The 18,239-nt window shown below is 40.3% G+C and overlaps 1 protein-coding gene across 5 annotated transcripts in view; it reads left to right on the top strand.

The window, feature by feature from the left end:
- SPIRE1 (spire type actin nucleation factor 1) overlaps positions 1-18,239 on the top strand; it is a 126,016-nt gene that overhangs the window by 100,369 nt on the left and 7,408 nt on the right. For 2 of the 5 annotated variants that reach the window (XM_054644600.2, XM_077183951.1), the window contains 4 exons: positions 6,510-6,673; positions 10,847-10,937; positions 11,674-11,816; positions 17,927-18,064. In XM_054644600.2, coding sequence (XP_054500575.2) covers positions 6,510-6,673; positions 10,847-10,937; positions 11,674-11,816; positions 17,927-18,064 — 536 coding nt within the window. The remainder of the gene's footprint in view (positions 1-6,509; positions 6,674-10,846; positions 10,938-11,673; positions 11,817-17,926; positions 18,065-18,239) is intronic. The other 3 variants (XM_077183971.1, XM_077183976.1, XM_077183961.1) reach the window with 2 other exon arrangements.

Below are 18,239 nucleotides of genomic sequence, written 5' to 3' on the forward strand. Positions count from 1 at the left end.
ACCTTTCTAGATTACATGAAATATACCTATGTTTATTGATCTAGAAAGAAACTGTCAGTTCTACAGTGTCTTTATGGCAAAAGCTTTGTGAGGTATGAAATCCAAGACATTCACCAACAAAAAGGCTAAACCTTCCTTCTTTACTTGTTAGAAAAATAAGGTTTGCTGGTAATAGCTGGTACAGAGGATCCAAAAGGTAACCCTTCATCAACTATCTAATATAAGTTTCCAGGTTTCCTCTGGTGAGCCATTAGTTAGGACATGCAGCAGCTATATGAACCTGCTGCCCTTTGGATACTGCAATGTCAGATAGCTTAGTAGCCAGAAAATAATTTGTTCCTTCCTCATTATACACTAACATTCCAGGATGATCGGGCCCAAAATTTCCATCATTGATGTTGGAAATATTCAACATCACCCTTAAAGGTTTGTTGGCAGAGGAGGTAGCTATCTCTTATCTAATTTCCCCTAGGTGACTCTCAAAAATGTCTCCAAATAAATCCATGTACCACCTCCCCTCCTTCCTCTGAGTTACAGATAGAAACATCTCATCTAGGACTTCAGCACAGTTCACATCCTCAGTTTTTCCATGCATACTTTAGCCTCATCTGGTTATTTTCCCCACAGAAAGGCATCATCTGACTGAAATGCTGGCATATTGTGAACTAGAAAGACCACACAGAAGTTTTTTTATTACTATCACCTAAAAAATACAGCATTTATGTAATATGGGAACACAGTTCACAAGTGACATGGCTCCCTGTTCTGACTGAGCCAAGGAAACAGCTTGCCACTGTTGAGAAGGGAGGAGGGACTCTCACTGCTCCCTTCCTCCCCAGGCTCCCCTCTAAGCATGTGATTCTGCCCCTTCGCTGTGTCAGTCCTGCTCATTTATTCACAGGAGGACTGTGTTAAACTCCCGTAACCCAGGAACAAATACTTTCAATATTTTTTACCAGGTTGTTCTTCTGCTCTTTTAGTGATTGAAAGCTGCCTACTATCTGATCAGATGATCAGAGAGCTGGCTGAGGAGGGCAGCTGATGAGCAGGGGTGGAAGGAACAGGCTCTGCTGTCAGAGGAGGTGACAAGCTGTTAATGCAGATCAAGCCTTTTTGTGAAACCTTACACTTCGTGGTGTGTGGTGCAGCTACTACAGCTGTCTGCTGGGATTCAGATTACATATGTACACGGCATCATATTTTACTCCACTGAAAGCTGCAGGGTCCCCAGGGCCTCAGATAGAAGCATAAACAGGCAAACTTATGTTTTCAAAAAGTACTGCTACTTTCAATGTGCCAAAAGTTCTAGTTTTAAAAATATAAAACTGAATATGCCAGTGACCAGCTAAAGGGAAATGTTCAGATCTGTCTTTCTATGTGTGTCTGTCTGCTTCTTTTGCCTTTCATTTCTAAGAATTCTGAGACATCCTCATTTGTTTAAATCCAAACAATATTTTGTAATCCATTAACTCATAACCATAATATTTTTATTTCAAAGAAGTAGCTTTAAAAATCTGTACTGTACTTGGATTTGCTGGTTTTGACTGACCACCGAAGAACTCTTCCTGGTTTCTTTATCCATCTCCCAAATGTGATTGGTTTTGTTTTTGCAAGTCATGTGGTTCTCAGCAAGTAGCATCATATGGCGTGACTGAGTGATCTGATAAAGTGTCCTTAGAAGTAAATTCAGGATGATTAAAACATTCCAGTTAGGTAGATGTGAGACACCAGATGAGCAGTAAAGTGAATTAGATGGGTTGGGATATTAATAGTAAGCAGATAAGCAGTAATTTTGGATGCTGTTGCTTTGCGTGCTTTTACTTTTTTCATTCTTTTAGAGGCAGAGAGGCTGTACTGTGCTTTCATCACTGCTTGCACACACTTGCTTTCTCACTGCTTTCATTGCACTCTGCTTGATGGAATTGCTGTCACAAAAACCCCACAAACCAGCTGAAAAAGAGAAGTGTTTCCTGCTAAGTGCTAAAGGACGGGTGCAGGTTTCTATTATTCGTGCTGCCTGCGATGGAGAGGATGCAGAATCCTGAGAAGACTTTTGCTGGCACCAAGCCAGTGTAGTTGGTGTGTCACAGTGCCCAGCTCCACACATCTGCCTGCTGTTCTCCTGAAGAGGAGAGAAGGGGCTCCTGGGGTCTCCTTTTACACTGCTTTTTCCTTCTGGTAGAATAGAAGGAGCAAGTGGTAGCCGCCTGTACTGAGTTACCTGAGAGGTACACAGATAACAGCTGGGGACCAGGGCAGTCATTACCACTTCCATTAATAGAAAAATAGCTGAAAAGCAGCTTCATTTCAATGCAGTGCTGAATGCGGCTCAAAAGATCAGTCATTGCCACTCTTAACACTTGAGTTCTTACCTCAAAGCTGTGTGCATTGCTGCTTTGAAGTTGTTATTTCAGAAACAATTTGCACATTTTGGGGGAAGGGAGGAACTGGGAGGTGGGCAGGGAGAGAAGAGGAAACTGAAGCATTTAACATAGAATTTCATGGGGATTATTACTTTTAGATTATGTCTATCTCAGACCAGTGGGAGGCAGGAGCTCCACCAGGTCTTTGTAAACTCCTTAGTTTACATAACACAGTGATACATGGGATGCAAGCACAGCAAAAGACTGATTTATTAGTTCTCAGGTTTGAATTCAACATCTGAAGTCCAGTGAAATGAGCACATCTCTGTTACTTTTACTCATTATGTAATATGTCTCCCACGATATTATCAACATAATAGCCAGCAAAAAGCAAACATATAATGATTCTGCAAATCCATTTTAGCCTTCTTTTAAACTCAGTGTAAAAAATTATAATCCCAGGGAGAACATTTCCTGGATAGAGGAAAATTCAGGTTTCTGTCATCACTCTTGGCCAAGGAGAGCTGGTTAGGAAGCAGACAGCATATGGTTACATGGCTGCTGAGGTTTGCATGTAATTTGTGGTCTGCTTAATTCCTTGTTTCATGAGACATAATCTTATATGTAAATAAAGGCACATTTCATATTATCCTACAGTGGGGTTTTTTGTCTCCCCCTTCCTAAGGCTGGTCAGGGAAGCCCAACACAACAATCAAGTAATCAAATCAAGACTTTGCCTTCTTTCATTTGCCTGTTGTAATGAAAGCTTAGAGAAAATCTCAAAAGAAACCAAGCACAATCATTTAATTTTCAGGTACTGTTCACTGTACTTGCTGCCTGAAAACACAGAGAAATGACACTCCCCCAGCGTGTCTGGTCTGACTCTCTAATAAATCCTTAACCGCAGGCTATAACTCACACAAGCCTTTTTAAATATCATTGAAATCATCTTCAAAATGTTTAAGTGTTCTGTGAACCTAGAGATTGTAAAATACTATCCATTTTTTAAAAATATATCTAAGTTTTGTTTCAAAGAATTGTCCATTGATTTCTTCTGTCATGTTCATATTTATAAGATTTAGTCTCTTTGTTGCTTCTGACTTGTTTATCCTAAATAATTTTATCTTGTTTCTGACAGTGTGTGATTATTCGTCACCTGCAAATGTTTCTGTTGTCCAAACAGATCACTAAAACAGTTTAAACAAACTAATCCATTTTTGGTCTATGTCTGCTAACAGATTCTGGTTTCAATTTTGGAACAAGGATTTTTCTTGATATCTGTTTGTTGGAACTCAAATGTTTCAACATTTGAGTTGAAACATTTCAATGTTTCATTGTCTTTTCCTTAAATTATTATAATCCATTTATTCACATGGATTCATTACTGTAAGTGCAAGAATGATAAATTGAACTTGATTGATCAAATGAATTTTATAGATTGGACTGTTTTCTAATTTTATTCTTTTTTATTGTTATTCTTTGGTGCTTGCAAGTTGCAAAAACCCACTGTTTTTTTTTTTCTCTAGAGGAAAGAATGGTGGTAAATCACATTTCCTACTGAAGAAACCTTGAAAACAAGTACTATGATGGGTTGTCTTCTTGATTCACCTAAAATTTCTTTGGTATTTCAAGAAGACTTGAATCAACATATGAGCAACTCAGCAATATGTATGAACAACTCACATGTGCCTGACTTTAAATAACAGCTGGTTTAGGCTTCCTAGATCGTGATTGGCTACATAAATTACTTTCAAAATGGACCAGAGAGTTACATTTCTGAGGCCTAAAGAAATTTGGCCTATATTACTAGGGGAGAAAAAAAAGCAAGCAAACAAAAACCACCAGAAAACAATTTTTGATGTGAAAACACATTCCATCCCCTGCCATAGAGGGTGTCTGGTGGTGCCCCCCTTTTTCCTTTCCCCAGGCCTATTGTGTGTTTTGCTTTTTGGCAGGAGGGCTAACAATGGAAGGGCCAACAATGCTGTTGGCCTTCCATCATTTATCTCCTAGTGAGTCCAGCAGTGCCTACAGGGCATTCTTCACCCTCCCTACCACCAGGCAGGGGAGTCCCCACCCAGGAGGTTTAGGGGAGAAGGGGCACCACCTTTGGCTCTTGTGTGGGTGGTGCTGGGGTTGCTTCCTTGGATGGTCTGTTCAGGAACCGCCCTGTGCCATCCAAAGACAAATCAAAGGTTTTTCTTGCTCATTTGGGAAACCCAGAACTTCTTCAATCAGCTATGTTCCAGCTAGTTATGAGGTCTCCAGAAGTGTCACTGGCAGCAGGGAGGGGAGGCAGTTTGGGTTTTGTTTTCCTGCTGTCTCTTTCTGGAATTGCGTTGAGCTGCTGGCAGAGCAGGAATGCATTTGATGTGGGGGACGCCCATGCTGTACCCACAGAAATCCAGGAGGAAGAAAACCCATGACCTGTAAGCCATTGTGGTAGTCAGGACAGCCATTAGCAAAGCCTTTGAAGATAGGAAGTAAGGGTTAGGGAGTCTAAGTCTTTGATTGCAGCTCTTTGTAGGAAGGACCTGAAGGCGGTAATAACACTGCAGTACACAGATTCATGGGTCTGGAATGTCACCATGACTTTATTAGCCCAAATAATTGCCTTTTCTTATACTCCCAGTTAAAGATATGATTTATATAGCAACTATAATGCACCTCCTCTCCTTTTTAGATCCATTTCCAGCATTTAACAATAACCTGGATAATTCTTTAAAAATATATATATTGGTTTAACTTATTCATTTTCTTAGTTTGTTTATTTCAATAGGTGCTGTGGTGAGAATGTTGTTAAACAGACCTACTTCTGTAGCTGTGCTTTGGTGCTTTGTGTAGTCTGTAGTTTTGATTTACCTGGTGCAAGGATGGCTTTATCCATGCAAATGGTGTTATAGCAGGAGTGACTGTCTTTTATACCAGGGCAACTGTGTAAGTAACTCCAAATGATGTGGGAGTACTTGCATTGTTGGCACTGTGAAGATCTGGGTGATATCATTTCCCTGTCTTCATCCTCCCAGTAACCTAAGGTATAAGTCACTTGACCTTCTGTGCCTCTTTTCACCCTGTATAAAAATGGGAATAATTACTCATCATTACCCTAGCCTTATAATACCTGGAGGTACCTTGTTATTACAAGGCTGGGGAAGGAGTCCTATAATTACATGAGTAGAAAAACACATTTGCAGAAAGACCAGCTGCTTAGACATACATGCAGATGGGAGATTAAAAGCTTCTCTTCCTTGTCCCTCCAACATAATTTTCTTCAGATTGGAATACTGTACTTTGTACTTTTACAGGGATAAAACTGATTTATCAGACCAAACTCTAAGCTCTCCTAAAATATCAAAGGCTAGGTCATTATCTTAATGTCAAAAGCTAAGCTAGGCTAAGCACAGCAGACCCAAAGCTTACATTATCCAAGATGCATCTTCATTGCACACTGGCAGAAATCCTAAGTAATTTACTCAGTGGAGTTTCATCCTTGTAAAAGTTATGTAGATGAAAATAGAGCTGGAGCCTCATGTTTCTGCTGTCCCATGAAGGTCTGACCTCTCAGACCTGTTTTTATTACAAACGGCCAAGCAAGCCCAAGAGTTGTGCATGTGTTTGATGAACACTCATTATTTACCTCATTTTCATTCCTTCTCTGTATCCTTTGCACAGAGTAAAGTGCAATTCTGTCCTCACAGGAAAAACTGGGTTTACTCCATGCTAAACCTCCTAATTTCTGTGTGGTGTTGTCTTCAGATTCACTGGAAACCCACTTGCCCAGATATGGTTGTGCATTCTTCTGGTCCTTGTTACATAGTTAATTACAGACTGTACCTTGAAGGAAGAATATTTTTGGGTTTAACACAGGCAATTTTTTCAAAGCTGATTGGTATTGGTGTGAAGTTGGGTTTTAGCGTTATGCAATGCTGCTTTTTGCACTGCTTTCATTCTTTCATACTGCTTCTGAACTGCAAGCCATTGCCTGTAATTGTCTGAGAAGTGAATCACTAAAAGTAAAATAATTACACAGATACAACTATCACAATAATTTTTTTTTTCCTTTTGTGTGTATTGCCTTGACAGTAAGATTTGAGAAGGCAAAGTGCATTTCAGGTGCAAACACCAATTGTTCTGTTTCTTTGGTAGAAGTACCGACGCCAGAGGCTGGCAGAAAATTAGCGGATGCCTCTGTAGTGAACGGCGGCCCGGCACCCCAAGGAAAGCAGAACGGGGCCACACAAGTGACAGTGCAACGCAAGAGACTCCTTAAGGCTCCCACATTGGCTGAGCTTGACAGCTCAGACTCAGAGGTAAAAAATCAGGACACAACTTGCTTCTCGATTTGTCAGAACTGACTCTTGCTTCATAGTTTGCTGAACTGATCAGATGAGAAGTGACTGTGCAAATTATAATCCGAATTTTCCATGGCTGCTTTGTCGGCCCACAGAACTTCAAAAATACTAAATCAGACCCAAAAAAGGAGAACACTCTTTTGAAAGATTAAATGGTAATTTTGGCCTTAAACCCACATTTACTTACTTTCCTAAATACCCAGTGTCTGTCCACAGTGTGTTTGTAGCAATTATGCTTTTGGGAATTTAGGAAAGTACATAGCACCCTTCTGGCACTCATGCAGTAGCTGCTAAAGGACTCAGATATGGGGCTAGCCTCACCATAAAAGCTGTTAATAAAGAGCAGCAGCTGTGCCAGAGGGGTTGCAGTTTGGTGCAAATGTCAGTGCATTAATTAGCTATATAAGATTGGGAAGGAACACCCCAAAAATGTTTCATGGATAGGGACAAGCAAATACCACTCAGATGGAGAAATAATTTTGAATTCATCCACTCCAAATGAAGAGTTAAAGATTTAAAAGAGCATTAGAAGGAGAAAACCTTAAAAAGCTTTTTAGCTTCAAAGCTGCATTATATATGATCCTCAGGAAGCACCAACATTACATCCTCAAGAATGAGCTTTGTCTTCTGGACCAGTAGTGTTATTAATTGAGTTTGGACCTTTCTGAAAGTTAAGCTGTCTGGAAAGCACATGCAGGCAGGCTTTATTCACAGAGGATAATTTTAGCCTGGGGAAAGCAGTCTTCCCTGACTCTTTTTCTCTCTTGTAAATGGGAAAGGAGGGGTTTCCTGACAGGGTGGTTACAAAGGCGTCTATGCTGAAAGATAGGAGGCTGGGAAGAAATATATGTGGGGAGAAATTTATCTCTTTGCATAGTTTCTGATCTGTGAAAGGTTGGCCCCCTTTGGGGTTATCCTGTGGGTGACTTGTGTGGGTGCATAATTTGGTGCATCTGTTCTGAAAGCAGAAGAGATTTGCATTCTGAGATCACTCATCAGTCTTTAAAATTACAATGGAGGCTATATGTGGTTTGTTAATATGAATGAAGCTGGGCAGGATGCAGGAATACTAAGATCTGTCAGTGAGAGTTGGGTCTTACAGCCTGTACCTCTATGTATCCTGAAGCATCATGCTATTTCACACACAAAATGAGCAGAAGACAGTAAAAGAAAATTGTGTAATGGGAAATGTGAAATGTTTCTTGTAGAAGGGAAAAATAAAAAGTCTAAACATGAGTATTGATTAGGGAATACTGTGTAGGCAAGCAAACTGGTATGGAACAAGCTCTGGAACATACAGCAAAAGATAAATTGAAAATAAATCAACCACATTGAGCTGTCACAGAGAACAGATGCTGGACCAGTTTGGGTCAATAGAAATAGCTGGTGAAGCAACTGAGATGATAAAGATGCTCAGCGGAATACTGGTTGGGCTCAGGAAGAGTGCTAAGGTAGTGAAAATAAACTGAAGGGAGTTTGGGTGAAGTTTTTCAAGGTGGTGAAGGACACAGAACATTGGAAGAGAGTGAATATTGCTCTGTCCAAATGTTTTATTTCTACCCTGACTTTTACTTTGTATGTAACACAGAGAAGAGTCTGTGTGTTGTTCTGATTGCCTGTAAATGACTCGGCCACCTCTTTGTCTGCAGTTTGAGTTGGGCTTAACCTATTTGGAGTTACTCACTGGGAGTGAAATTATTACTATGTTGTGCCCTAAATTACAGGCTGGAAATACCTGCACTGCTGAGCTGTGGACCACCAGATGAGCTGTGATGCAGATGCATTTTCTTCTCCATGCATCCCCTTTGTTCTTTCATGAGTGTTGCAATGCAGGCTGTGTCCCAATACTCAGTGTAGCCAGGCAGAGGTGAAAGGCAAGGTCTGATACAGCCCTATGCCCATTTTCTATCAAGGATGAATATTATAGAAATTCTTCCTTCTTTCTGTCCTTGATTTTTCTGCATCACCACTAAAATCACAGATTCCAGGGGGCATGGAACAGGAAGTGCCATTTTGCTTTGTATGGCTAAGAGAAGTAGCAATCTAATAGTCACTTTTGATACAGATAAAAAAAAATTGTCTCTTCCTAGTGAAACTACAGTTATCTGGCCAAAAATTGTGTCTGTAATAGATTTAGATGTTTTAAGCTGCGGCTTTCTCAGTAACTGTAAAATTCTCATTGTTTGACACTCTGGAGAAGTGCAGAGTCCTGGATGTTTGGTTTGATCCAACATCAAATGTAAAATGTCAGATAGTCTAAAATAATAATCAACAGTTGCTCTATAGATATGGAGGAATTCATGCAGTGGTTCATCAGGACTTCCTACACAAGATTTCATTCTCAAAAGAAAGCCCTCTATGTTTGAGAAATTGTAGGACAGAAATAGCATTGTCAGTGTGCCTGTTTGTGCACAGAAGTAGAAATTTGAAATTACTAACCTTGAGTACCTGTTGTCTAAGTAGGATTTTATGTCAAATTTGATTTCCTCCTGGCTTCTGTTTTCCATGCCTTGGTTTATACTTTTTATTTTTTATACTTAGCCACTGGCTCCAACAATTAATTTTTTAGAACAGCAGAAGAGCTTACTTAGTTCTTCATCTTAGCTCTTAAGCTTCTCCAGCAATGGTAAACTTGTTGTCCACTCAGAACAATCTGACTTCTACAAAGTGAAAAGTTTAGTTCCCTTTGTTCAGGGCTGTTCTCTTTCTCAAAATGTAAATATTTTACTCTAGGCTTGTGAACAGTCTTGCACCCCTTCTAAAGGACAGTGCATCCAATTGTCATGGAGGCTCTCCATTGGTCTTCTAAGGCAACCATGCAGCAAAGTAGAGGTGTTTTAGCCAGCTCTGTAGCTGAACTGTACTGCTTTCTGCAAGTAAAACAGCTGATGTAGCTCAGTGCTAATCAAGCTTCCTTAAAAGCTTCCCATCAAAAGTGTCTTGTGGGGTCCCAACTGAAGTGTTACAGTGAACATACTGTTTTGGGATGTGAGCTGGTTTGAGACCCTTGCAGAGTACTGTGTTGTGGCAAATAGGTGGGAACAGCTTCCTCAAATACAACACCTTCCCTTGGGCTAAGCCTAAAGGACAGATCACCTGATGGGAATTTGTAGAGGCCTGTGTCCTGTGATGCGTGGTGCTCACTGAGGTGATCCTGCCAGCTTTTCTTTCCAACTTGCTGTTACCAAAGAAGGCAATCTTGCAGCCAGTGGAGATTTTCAGCTAAGGAAATCTGTGAGAGAGAAGCTTAGCCACTTGCTGGATTTTAGGGCAGGTCACTTGTTTGATCTGTAAATCTTGACAGCCTAAATGATGTTAAGTCTTTTTGGTTGAAAGCATTCACGTTAGAGGTAAAGAGCATTCAAGCTCAGTCCTTCAGCACTCTTCATTTGGGAGGCTTCTGTGACCATCTCTTTCTTTGCTGGTAGCAGGTAGCTAGAGACAGGCTTTAGGTGACAGCAAAGGATTTAATAATTTGGGTGGCATAAAGCTTTAGATAGCTGAGAGGTGTTCAGTCAAAGCCCATTTCACTTTCCTTCATCTTACAGGAGTTGCCCTTGACTGTTGAGAAGAAGCATGCAGATACAGTGAATGGGATTTCTTTTAAATACAGAAGAAAGGAAAAACACACCAGGATTGGGAATTAGGGAACAGTGCAATCAAATTCAGTTTAATTTCTCTTCACCTGAGCCACTTGTGTGAGTGGCTCTCCTTCCTTTGGAGGCCAGAGAAATCTAAGTGCTAATTCCTTGTTAGTGTGAGCTATAAAGCTGTGTTAACATATCTGCTGTAGCTGCAAATCCCTAGGGATCTTTAAATACAACAAGGAAAATTAACAGTTTACAGTGGATTCATGCACCTCTCTCCTGATCTTGTTCTTTCATGCAGTAGTTAAACACACTGAATTCAAATAATGTACCATTTATTTCACTTTCTAAAAAAACGGAGCACTGAAATTCTGTTTGCTCAGTACTGTGGAGAGTCAGTGTTTTTCTCAAGACTTCTAGGACTTTAAGTGACTGAATGGTCCAAAATATCTTTGATAGCTTGTGTTTACTGTGTACTAAAAAGCAGTAGAAGAACTAAAAACAGTTCCTGAGGATTTCTGTTTCTTTCTCTCTTGCCACACAGGAGGAATCAGTGCACCAGTCAGGAAGTAGCAGTAGCATCTCCCCCTCACAGGTGGAAGACCCCTCTCAAGAAGGCACCAGCAGTAGAAAGAGTGAGTTATGAGAGAGCCCAGTGGCTGCTTTTACTCACCTCTGTTGTCTTCTATGCTATGAACTTTGTCTCACACTTATATGGAAAGCTGAGTGTTGTTAATGGAATAAACTTCCAAAGCTGAACCCTGCTGAATCGGTCAAGTGTGATAAACAGTTGAGAGGCATTAGCCTCCACTCTGGATGGATATCTTTGTGAAACAGGTTTCATCCCTGAAGTTTATGTAAGACTGTAGAGGAAGTTACAAGTGAATGGAGGGGATGGCTTAGCTATGCTCATCTCTTAAAATAATTTTTTGCTATGGAAGCATATTCTAACCTAAGACCAATTTAAAATTCTCCTCCATCTCTGCCACTGTGGCAATGTTTGAAAGACACTTAGCAATCCACCAGTATTTCCCAAAAATACTTACTGGGAAAAGGGCAAGATCTGGCCTTTTTTTTCAGGCGTAGTTATTGCAGGCTTTACTGTGTAACAATATTTTTCATTTGTTTGAAGCATTTCAGTTTCATTTGGAAGGTTTTGTAATGAGCTGTGTAATCTGTGCATGTGTCTTCTGTGTATGAGGGTGAAATAATGAGAACAATATCCTGAAACACTTCAGTATGGATATGTAACTTCAGCCACCAGTATTAGGAATTCTAGCAAATCAGTGGCTGGATTAAGTACTGAGCAATGTTATCCAACAGTCTCTCATAGAAGAACTAACTTTTTTGTACTGATTGAATCCTCCTTAGTGCCTCCAAAGTTCTTGCCCATATCGTCCACGCCGCAGCCCGAGAGACGGCAGCCGCCTCAGAGACGACACTCCATTGAAAAGGAAACACCAACCAATGTGAGACAGTTCCTACCCCCTTCAAAACAGAGCTCCAGGTCACTTGTAAGTGGAGTGGGTGGTAGGAGAGAGAAAAAGAGGAATGCTAAGAGTATAATGAAAATTAAAACTTGGCTTCAGTGTGATTAGAACATGACCCAAAGAAAACTCCTCAATTCAGAAACAGCTCTTGGCTACTAAAGGTGTTTTGAAATCAAGATTTGAACTTTGTCTCTCTAACATATTTATCCAAAATCCCAGGTACAGGTGCCTCAGAAAACATTTGCACTGTGATTAGGACTCCGGGTAAACCACGTGTCTTGATTTTTGTTTCAGAATGTTACCAAAACAGATGAACTTCACCTTACTGATATTCCACTTGAATAGAGACAATTCCAAAGCAGTGGATCTATTTTGGGATTTGGGGGAATTTTTTTACTTGTTGGCAGTATTGCAGCTAATAACTGGATGAATTGAATGATTTCTTTTTTTCCCACCTTAAGAACTTGCCTGGTAATGTTTATACATACGAAAGCTCTTTCAGTAATCCAAATCAAGGTTTGTCTGTGTTGCTTTGTTGAAGTTACTGAGGCAAAAACCTGTTTTACTGCTTGAAAAGAAAGTACAGTGCATTTGATCAATTAGCTTTAATTGAGAACTGTTTTCCAGCAGAGTACAAACAGCAGAGGGTATGAAATCCTGGTTCGTTTATGCTGACATACTGATTAGTGCATTGTAACTTCATGCAGGGTATGTTCCTTGTCTCTTTTCCTACCAGCAGGGTTTCAGAGTGTCCCCCATGAGGTGCTGATGAACAGAGAAATCAATAAACACATCTGAGTTTTAAAGGAAGGGAATATTCACTTGCCCTGTCTTGTAGTGCAGTGGTATTAAAGGGCTTTGAAGAGCATTTTTGTCAGCCCAAGGGATGACAGCCAGGATCCAAAACTATTAGATGATGAAGCTGATCAATTATAGGCAAAATACCTCCAAATATTCCCACAATGGGCTTTTCCTTTTCAGAGGTCTGCTGGATTTTATTACATCCTTCCAAGTAGAATGTAGTTTTTTTATTCCAGGTGCAGGTCAGGTAGTAACATGTTGATAAATGCACGGCCCAGGTGGACATCTCCTGCCAAAGTGAATTTGGAGCAGGATGTATTGCAGCAGACCCATACTGGAGAGCTCCTTCAGCATGTGTTTGAAGTCACTGTCACATAAAATGGGTTGCTCTGGCACCTCCTGCTGCAGGAGGTGGAAACCTGTGGAAACCCAGACTTTATTTCCTGGTAAGCCCAGTGTCATTCACAGACAAATAGTTCAAAGACAGGATGGCAGAAAGCATCCTGTGTTACACTGAGACATTTGTTCCATCACACTTCTAGTGTATCTGAGTGTCCTACATTATAATATTAATCTTGTGTATTTCAGAGGATCATGCAATTTAAAATCTTATATGAGGCTGTTGTTTTAAATAGGTCAACCAAGTTCTTACCAGGATCTTCTTGATCTCATACATACTCTCACTCTGTTAGTCTGTTCATTGACATATGCCTAGAAAAATACATTAAAAATAAAACCATTGCAGAAAAACGAATTCAATTATTCCATTCCCCCTGAAAAATACTAAACGAAAAGGGAGAAAAAAACATTAGATAAGTCAGGCTAATTTGGGAACAGATGGGAAGGGTTTTACTAGTTTCTTTTGTGCTTAGGGGGATTTTTTTTAATTTGTTTTGGTATTTTTAATTTTTTTTTAAATCTCTAGAGAACTGTTACCTAGCTTGGTTTTGACTTTGAAGTGAAAAAGAAGGAAGCTGGTAGTGAAATGATGTTCTGTTAATAAGAACCTATTTTATTTGACGCCTTGAGAGCTAATTCTTTCACTTGGCAATAGTGCCCTCTAGGGTGTAACAGACACCTCCCTCAACACTCCTGTTTTTCATTTTGGGAGATGTGTTCTGGTATGCTGGCACTGGCCCAGTTCCACACTTTGGCTTTCTGCAACTCTCTCCTTCCCAGAGGGATGCCAGCCTCTTCCAGGGGCTGCTCCAGATGTTGCACCTGTAAAATTGCCATTCCCAGAGTGAATGCTTCTCAATAAGTGCAGAGTATTATTTATTTTGTATTTGACCTCACACTTCTTTATCCCTTCCTCCAGGATTGATGGAGTTTCATTTCTTATCACCAGCTCCTGTGACCCTGGTTTCTCTCCAAGGTGAAAGAGGCCTTGTCAGCAAATAGCTGTCAATGCCAGTGAAACCAGGCAGGGGTTTGCTACAGTCTCTTAGCAGGATTAGCAGGAAACTGCTCTGTCTTGCATACTAATGATGATTTTGTGAACTGGCATCTCATCAGACAGAGGTAGTTAGGCCCAAGTAGGTGGGGAGGGGAAACTAACTTGGAAAACTGCCAAACACAGTCATTTTGACATGTCACCCTGCCGGTGGTACATGGAAAGGCAGGGTGGATCAGTGATTTTGGGGGGGTCAGCCCTGGTGGTTGCTGTAGTGAGCTGATTTGGTGCCTAATCAGCGAGATCAATTCAGTGTCCTGAGATTTACCTGTGGGTGCCTTTGCAGTCTGTTTGCTTTTTTAATTATTATTTTTATTATCATTATTTTTTTTTCATGACCCAGAGGACCAAAGCTAATGGTTTCATTTATACACAGCATTCGCTTCTCTGCTTCCTATCTATTGTTCAGGTTCCTAGGATAACCAGTTTATTTCCAAGGATGACTTTCAGACCACTTTTTTCAACTATGCAAACAGCTTCTCTGCTCAGCTCTCATCCCGTTGAAGCAGCCATGTGTGGGGTGGCAGGGGCTATGTACTATCTCTGTGAGAGAGCTTTTGCCAGCAGGTGGAAACCCGCAAAGGTTTGCCTCTTTTTGCTGGCTTTGGAAATCACCTTCACCAGCATGTTCCCTCCTAGGGGAGCACTTCCTCAGCTGTGGCAAGAATTACAGCTTAGGCTGGGACATTGCACCTGATTGACTTTGATTTCAATGTGTGTAGGATATTTGTGTGTCTTCAATCACCTCACGGGGAAAAGAAATCAGTTCTGAAAGGACAGCAAACTAAAAATGCAACATCACCAGATTATCAATGGGACAGACCTTAAATATTACAGCACATGAAGATCCTGCAGCAAAAATCCAGCAAAACTATTGTGATCCTTGGACTATGTTTAAAAGAATGAGGTTTTATGTTTCTCCCAAGGTACCCTATGTAGAATGGGAGGGCATGTGCAATCTGCTTTACTTGAAAGCCCATATATTGTTTTGGTCCTCAGCACACTTATGTATCAGAACTTGCAGAATAGCTCATATCCATCTATCAGGGAAGGCAAATCCACTGAAAATAAAAAGTAATTAATTTACCCCTATGTTAACTGAACATGAATTATTTAATTTTTCCTTTGTTTTGTTGTCCCAACCAATAAGTGGAAGGGTGAAACCTCTTGTAGGAGAGTTTATAGTTGAGATATACTAAGCTGACCTTTTAGAAACTTTTAGTCTGCAAAAGGAGCAAGAGTTTAGAGTGCCTGACTAATTGTGAATTGCAGAATTTAGAGGCCACTCTGGCACTCATTCATTTTGCAATTTACTAATGCAACTCATTTGAATGTCTAGTGACATTCTTTAATGAGAAGAAGGAATACATTAGAGTAAAAATGTGTTAGTCATAAGAACCTATTAGGTGTGTGTACACTGAGAATGACCTACAAAGCACATTATGGGTATGCAAGTCTTACTACCTGCTTTTCCTGCTTAAAAAAATGATACATACACACTTTAAGGTACAGTGTTTATAAAATGATTGCATAGTCAGAGTTAAGCCAGTCCCCAAGAGGATCACAGATACTTCAAGTTCAAAATAGTATTTGCTAATAATATTTTTTCCCCTTTAAAAATAAGCGTATTGGCTTGTGTTTAATATTAAAAAGATTATTGAGTGTAATTCTGGAAAATCAAGACCATTCAAACCACATTTTGTCTTTACCATGTTCTGTCATATGCGAGTATTGCAGAGAGTACTCTTACTTGGAGCTGCTGAATTTGAGTGCAGGTTTGGAAGTTTGAGCAGTATCTCCAAAGCATCATTGTTCAATGAAGTTTAGCCAGTGCTTAGCAAAATTTAATTAATTTCAATGCCTTAGAGGTAGTGTAGAAAAAAAAGATTTTCTTGTGTACTTATTTATATTCTGAAAAGGGAAAAAAATAACCCCAAGCAGTTTTCTGAAAATGGATTATTTATCTTTCATTTAATGTTGCATTAACATTTTGTTGTCCTTGTGTAACCACTGGAATTAAAACATTAGCATTTAAACATGTGAATATTTTCTATGTTTCCCCTGCTGCCTGCTGGCTATTTCTATTTTAATGGTATTCATTTTGATTGGTACGACAACAGGCCCACACTATTCCCCTAGTACGTGCTCTACACCTATAGCAGATCCGCAGAATTTCTTCAAAGGAGCAATATTCCCCGACGTCATCGTTCTGTAAATTAAAGGAATGGGCGTTCATGAGGGGGAAGGAAGAGCTTCAAGTAAGAAATGTCTTTCTAAAGGACTTAAAGCTCTGGTTGATTGCAAGCATTCAGTCAGCTCATTCACCTCGGATAGTTTCCCTCAGTCTCCCAGGATGCAGACTGGGGGGTTTTGCTGGCATTGTGTGCATCCCGCTTTCCCACCCACTTCCTCTCCCGTGCCGCCCCAGCCTTCAGCCGTGCCTCCCCATAACAAGGCAGTTGCTATGGGAAGAACCCAGAACGAAATGCTGAGGGCTGCTGGTTAGCTGTAAAGTTGATCATAAGGAACAGAAGATACTTTGTTTTGGCTGTGCACTTTTACACCTCAGAGCAAATTGCAGCTGCTTTTGATATAGTTTGTTTTTTCCAGAAAACTAGTTTTCCATATCCCAAAGGTTTAGCTGGCAAATCTAACAAAGTTAACTCAATTCTAGTCTTTTGTGGGGTACCCTAAACAGAGTGAAGTTTCTTTGTGTTCCCTTTCTAGATAGGTAAGACAACAGTTTTAAAAAATGTGGTGGTTCCTAAATGCTAATGTTTGCCAGGTCTGCAATGTAGAAGGATTTTCTTTTTAATCTGATGGAAAGACAGAACTCTGAGTACATGGAAATGGAGCATTTCCGTACTAATCCGATTCATCACTTCAATTTGTAAACGAGATCTCCAAACTGTCAGCCATGTCTTTGTGTATGCAGGAGAAATTTCCTTCGTTTATTCAGAGAGCAGTGCCTGTCATTGTCATTACTGCACAGTAGCCCCTCTGGGCTGACTGAAAAGGTTCACTAAGCATTAAGCAATGGGAGTTCCCACAGAGGTTTCTGTCTTTCTTTTGGAAATGTATAATCAACTACTGGGCTGAATTACAAATTGGGTTGGTGCTTTTTATTCCCTGGTACCAAATTCAGGAGTTCTGCACTCAATATTCTCCTAAATGCTGCAACACAGAACAAATACAAAATTTTGTAAGTGGAAAATTGTGCTGTTAATTCTCTATTTGAGTCTCTACCATTTATAATGCAACGCTGGGTAAGCAGTTCACCTGCTTGATACTGGAGCATTATTCTTTAAAGCTTAAATTGCTGCTGTTACTTTCTGGGGCAGAAAGGAGAACTTTTTTTCTGCCTGAGCTGATGTAACTTTTGTGGTCTTGGTGTGATTCTGATCATGTGGTACCACTGAATAAAAATTTTTGCTAGAATGGGCTACTAACAACTTTTCTTGGCCACTCTGGGCATCACAAAGTCTGAGAGAAATTATTTGATGTATACCTCAAACAGTATACATAAAATAATGCCATCTACCGTATTACATTTTCCATTTCAAATTATAAATCTGAATGTTGATTGGCTTGAAACAAATATTCACAATAAAAGACAAATGGAGAGAAGGGTCAAGTGATTTGAGGAGGAAAGATGAAGAAAACTGTCATAGTTGTGAAGGCTGAACATAAGATCATTTACATTTATGCAGCTTCCAATGGTTTGGCACTCATGTGATGCCCACGAATGAGCCAGTGCTATTCCAGTTTGATGGGAGAAACCCTCTGTTTCTGGAGTTACTAACCAGGTGGCTGGTTGTCTAAGTTGAACTCTGGAAGAAGCCATTTGTCCTTGAAATAATACGGGGTTTTTGGCTTCCAGGAGGAGTTCTGTTACCCCGTGGAATGTCTGGCTCTGACAGTGGAGGAGGTCATGCACATCCGTCAGGTGCTTGTGAAGGCGGAGCTGGAGAAGTACCAGCAATATAAAGATGTCTACACTGCTCTGAAGAAAGGAAAGGTAGAGCTGAGTCATGGGAGGCTCTGAAGGGTATTGAGAGAGGCCAGTTGCACAAGCCTCCCATTTACACATTTGTTTCTTACCCTCTATTGGAGAGAAAGAAGAGTTATCCACCAAACATCTCCCTAAATGTGTGACACATGGGTCAACTTCCTCAAGTGATGTCCAGAAACAT

This window comes from Agelaius phoeniceus, chromosome 1 (assembly GCF_051311805.1).
Source record: "Agelaius phoeniceus isolate bAgePho1 chromosome 1, bAgePho1.hap1, whole genome shotgun sequence".
Classification (NCBI taxonomy): Eukaryota; Metazoa; Chordata; class Aves; order Passeriformes; family Icteridae; genus Agelaius; species Agelaius phoeniceus.